Source organism: Vicia villosa, linkage group LG5 (genome assembly GCF_029867415.1).
Source record: "Vicia villosa cultivar HV-30 ecotype Madison, WI linkage group LG5, Vvil1.0, whole genome shotgun sequence".
In the NCBI taxonomy this organism is placed as follows: domain Eukaryota; kingdom Viridiplantae; phylum Streptophyta; class Magnoliopsida; order Fabales; family Fabaceae; genus Vicia; species Vicia villosa.
Window position 1 is genome coordinate 86,347,012 of NC_081184.1, and position 5,333 is coordinate 86,352,344.

Consider the following 5,333-nt stretch of genomic DNA (forward strand, 5'->3'; position numbering starts at 1 on the left):
CTCTCATTAAACCCCCCCTATAGCAGCGCTTTGAAAAGCGCTCTCATAGCCCCCCTTACCAAAGCGCTTTTGAAAAGCGCTCTCATACCCCCCCCCCCCCTTACCAAAGCGCTTTTTAAAAGCGCTCTCATACACCCCCCCTACCAGAGCGCTTTTCAAAAGCGCTCTCATACCCCCCCCTACCAGAGCGCTTTTTTCATCATTTTCCCTTTGTTTATTAATTTTGTTTTTAGCGAAACCTACGAGAGCGCTTTTATGTAAAAGCGCTTTAGTAGCTGCGCTTTAGTAGCTTAATTTTGGCGTAGTGTTTAGAAACTTCTATTTGCAACATTAACAAAAAAGATGATCTTGCCGAGCTTCTAAAGATGACAAATCTAATCATATGGGATGAGGCTCCTATGGCTAACAGGTTTTGCTTTGAGTCTCTCGACAAATCCTTAAAAGATATTATGAGTGGAAGTCCACATGCATCTGATAAAATATTTGGAGGTAAGGTTGTTGTGTTTGGTGGTGACTTCAGACAAATTCTCCCTGTTATACCAAGAGGTACTAGATCTGATATTATCCATGCAACAATCAATTCTTCCTATATTTGGGATCACTGTAGAGTCTTGAAGCTTACAAAAAACATGTGCTTACAAACTGGTGCAACTGATTCTACTACTAATGACATAAGGACCTTTTCAGAGTGGATTGTAAAAATTGGAGATGGGACCATGTGTGAGCCAAATAATGGTTATGCTGATATTTGTATTCCAGATGAGTTTTTAATTTCAAATTTTTCTGATCCGATTAAGGCAATTGTCGAGGATACACACCCTGATATCATTCATAACTATCTTGATTACAACTATCTTCAAAGTCGTGCAATCTTAGCTTCAACAATTGAAGTAGTGGATGATATCAACCAATATATCACAAACCTTCTTCCAGGTATTCAGCTAAGACTTATTCCTACTTGTTTACGTTAATATTAAATAAAGGGTGATAATTGTTACTTATTAAATATTTATATTTTTCAATTGTTGTAGGAGAAGAGAGAGAATACTTTAGTAGTGATTCTATAGATAAATCTGATGCTACTAAGTTTGATGCATATGAGCATGTCACACCGGAGTTCTTAAATGCTCTTAAAACTTCTGGATTGCCTAATCATTCAATCAGGTTGAAAGTTGGGGCCACAATAATGTTGATGCGCAATCTAGATCAGTCTGAAGGGTTGTGCAATGGTACACGACTCACTGTAACCAGGCTTGCAGGTCATGTCATTGAAGCTAAGATCATTTATGGAAAAAAATTTGGTAACATCATTTATATTCCAAGAATGTATTTGTCCCCCTCACAATCACCATGGCCATTCAAATTGGTGAAACGCCAATTCCCAATTATGGTTTCATTTGCCATGACAATTAACAAGTCTCAAGGACAATCTCTGGATATTGTTGGTTTGTATTTGCCAAAAGAAGTTTCTAGTCATGGTCAATTATATGTGGCTATCTCTAGAGTTAAATCCAAAAAGGGATTGAAAATTCTTATTCATGACAAAGATAAAGAACCAATGACAACCACCACTAATGTTGTGTTCAAAGAAGTGTTCCAAAACATATGAAACATATATCTTTTAACTATACCTTTTTTTTTATCTTTCCATTCAAAATAATAATGAAATTATTATTTTTTTCATAACTTCTTACATGTCTCTTTTTTTATGATCAATTTTCAGGTTCAAGTGTTCACTTCATTTTAGAGATTCATGTTATAAGTCTATAACATTTTATAATCCTTTGTAACACATTTTGTATTGGACATATTCTTTTGATACAATCTTAATGTTAAAGACATTAACATACATTCATGTGTTATAACATTATAAAAAATATTAATTGTTACTCTATTATTATATATTCTTACATGAAGAATCTCAAATACACAAATTACTTTAGTTATATATATAATAGCAAATAGAAATTACCTGTGCGGCATCACGGGTTTCTTACTATTTTAATATTAAAAATGATACAGTTCAATATATATCATCAAAAGCATATTACATGTATGTCAATAAGCTTCATGTTTGAAACATATAAATAGAAATCACACAATCCGATATCACAGTAATCAATGTTGTTTTCACCGTAAGTTTGAAAAGCTACTCAGTTTAGCTTCTATTCAACGTGATCTTAAACGTGATTGTTTACCGCTAGAGCCAAAGTTTCCAAACATAGGCCTAAACTGATCAACAACCGAAGCACCAACCACTAATCCACAAAAAACTACTACAAGGCAGAAACTCCTTTCAAGATAAAACACTGCCAAACACGACTTAACACACCAACAAATTGAATAAAACACTGAGAACTCCATACAATGCAAACACTACACCAGCTAATCCGAGATACACACACAAAAAACTAAGCAAAAAAGCACCGGGACTGATACTAATAATAAAGTTAATTTTAAAAAACGTGTAGATGCATACACATATAAGAGTTTTTGTCGCATAGCAAATAGAGAAGTTACATAAAGAGCTAGAAAGGGGAAAATATACTACCTTAAGTCATGCACAACCTACTATTCCCGTGACTACGGTTACGACATCTGGGTAACGTGCAACCTGAGAATATACAAGCAATAACTTATGAAAGACAACATTGGGATTTTGTTCAACATCCTTCAAAGTCTCTTCAAGTTCAACAATCCCTATCATCCATGAATTCTTAACATGGCTAGTGGGCCATCTGCTATCATATTTCCGCTATTAGGCCATCAACCATTTATTGAGTCATTCACCATTTATTTTCACACTCTAGTTGTTACTCTTGGGCGTGAGGGAATGCATTAAGAGTCTAATATCTGACAATATATGACTTGAACATGTTCTTATAAGTGGAGATAATATTCACCCTACAAGTAGATTTTGTCGGGATGAGTTAGGTCCTACCACTTTTCTTAACGTGTCTTCTCAAGCAATATGCTTGAAGATGATTTGGATTGTCCAACTGAACTTTTGAAATGATCAAGAGTCTTGTAGAGTCTTATTGAAGATGGTGATATTCAATCATGTTGCTTCTTGTTGAAGTGACTTAGCTTGCTTTTGTCAAAGCTTAATATAAGCAATAATATAATCAATGAGATTATTAATTGTGTTACTAATAATTAATAGGTAATGTAAGGATTAGTTTTTAAAGGGGTAGGGTCTATTTTGGTAAATGTAAGATGACTTTGTGCATATGAAGTAAATTTAGCCTCGTTTTGTTAGTGCGTGAGGCACTTCTAATGAGAAAAAAATACAGAGAATATAAAGGAAATAAGGATTATATTTTTGAATTGAATTGTACAATGAATGATATAGACTATAAATATTTATGTGCAACCCTGATTGGGCTTGGGCTTACACAACTTGGATTATATTTGATATTATTAGATTAGATTTTATCTAATATTATATCAATAATATATCAATCCCAATAATATCTCAACATACCCCCTATAATCCAAATTGTCGAACATACTCTAAAAATAGTCAATCTGAACTATTCCTAATTTCTTTCCCAAATTTAGGAATCTGTCGATCTTCAATCCTTTGGTGAAAATATCGGACAACTGTGCTTCACTTGAGCAATGTCTAACTTGAAGTTCACCTCGATTTACCTTCTCTATCAAGAAGTGAAATCTAGCTTCGATATGCTTACTTATTCCATGCAGAACTGGATTCTTCGCCAGATTTATGGGTGACTAGTTGTCGATTTGCAACACAAGAGGTTTCTTCACTTCGACCTTCATTTCTTCAAGTATTGATCAGATCCAAATTTCTTGACATGCATCATAGAATCCTGCTATATATTCTTCTTCACACAATGATAATTCCATGACAGTTTGCTTTTTCAAGCACCATGAGATTGGGGCACCAAAGACTTGAAAGAAATATCCAGTTGTGATTCTTTGATCTTCCTTATCTCCACACCAATTAGCATCTGAAAAATAAGTAATTGATGCTTCTTTGCCTTCAGAGGCTCGTCGAAATAGAATTCCATAGTCTATCAATCCTTTTAAGTATCTTAAAATTCTTCTTACAGCCTTCATGTGTGACACTATTGGTTCACTCATGAATCTGCTCACTTATCCAACTGCGAAACCTATATCAGGTCAATTTTTGCACACATATCACAAAGATCCGACAATTTGTTTGAATAAAGTTACATCTAATTTGTCTTCCTCTCCATGCTTCTCCAACATTAAGTTTGGTTCAACAGGTGGGATGCAGGATTCAAATCATCCATTTTGAATCTCTTGAGTATCTCTTTGACATACTTCCTTTGATGCAGCACCATACCTTACTTCGACATTTCAAATCCCATGCATAGGAAATAAGACAATTTTCCCAGATCCGACATTTCAAATTCCTTCATCATCAGCTCTATGAACTTTGACAAGTTCTCGAAACTATTTCCAGTTATCAGCAAGTCATCAACATATAAACAGATGATTGTTATATTTTATGCCACAACCTGAACATAGACACCTTACTCAGATTTGTATTTGACAAATACTAATGGGCTAAATAAGTTTCTGATCCCTCTAAATATCTCAAATTTCGTTATTAGTCCCTCAAAAAATTTCCTTTAAAGAATAGTCCTCATAAAATTTTTCGTCCACACTTTTGGTCCCTCATGTCTAAAGACGTTAACAGAAGCTGACGTGCATGCCACGTGGCAATGCCAGGGTGGCAAGATGCTGACGTGTCTACCACGTGGCCAAGGTCAACATCATACTTGAACCCAAAAAAATTCGTAGCTAATTTGTAGCTAATCTGTAGCAAATTTGTTTCAAGAATTTTGTTTGTAAAAGAATGCAATATAAATATTGATTTAAGTAAATTTTTACCTTCTGTAATATATATTCCTTTTGGTCCATGTTTGGATTTTAGTTTATCTAATATTCGTTCATGTTTTCTCTTATACTAATTCCAACATGGATAAGAAGTTTAAAACCAAAATAATGAGAACATAAAGCCGTTTTCCTGTGTTATATGCTTTTTTTTCATTTATTTTAAACTTCCATTTTAAATAGGAGTTATAGTGGCACCTTTAAATCTACCAGCTTGAGACAAGGCTTCTTCAGCAATGGGTCTCCACTGTTCTGCACAAGATTAATTGATTCCAAGTCCAACACTTAGTCCCCTCAGTAGATGCACTGTCAGAACTCAGAAGTATAGAAAAGAGTTCTTCTGAGAAAGCCTACCATAAACTACATACAAGAATATAAAATTTATTGAAGAAAAGGTAGCAGCACAAAATATTAACAAATTATTTCTTGCTTGTTTCGTGAATATA

General features: G+C 34.2%; 1 protein-coding gene across 1 annotated transcript; it reads left to right on the forward strand.

The window, feature by feature from the left end:
- Nucleotides 1-365: 365 nt before the first annotated feature.
- Nucleotides 366-1,609, forward strand: LOC131604948 (uncharacterized). The gene is made up of 2 exons (XM_058877359.1): nucleotides 366-933; nucleotides 1,032-1,609. Exons 1-2 carry the CDS (start codon nucleotides 366-368, stop codon nucleotides 1,607-1,609), a joined length of 1,146 nt encoding a protein of 381 aa, XP_058733342.1.
- Nucleotides 1,610-5,333: the final 3,724 nt, after the last annotated feature.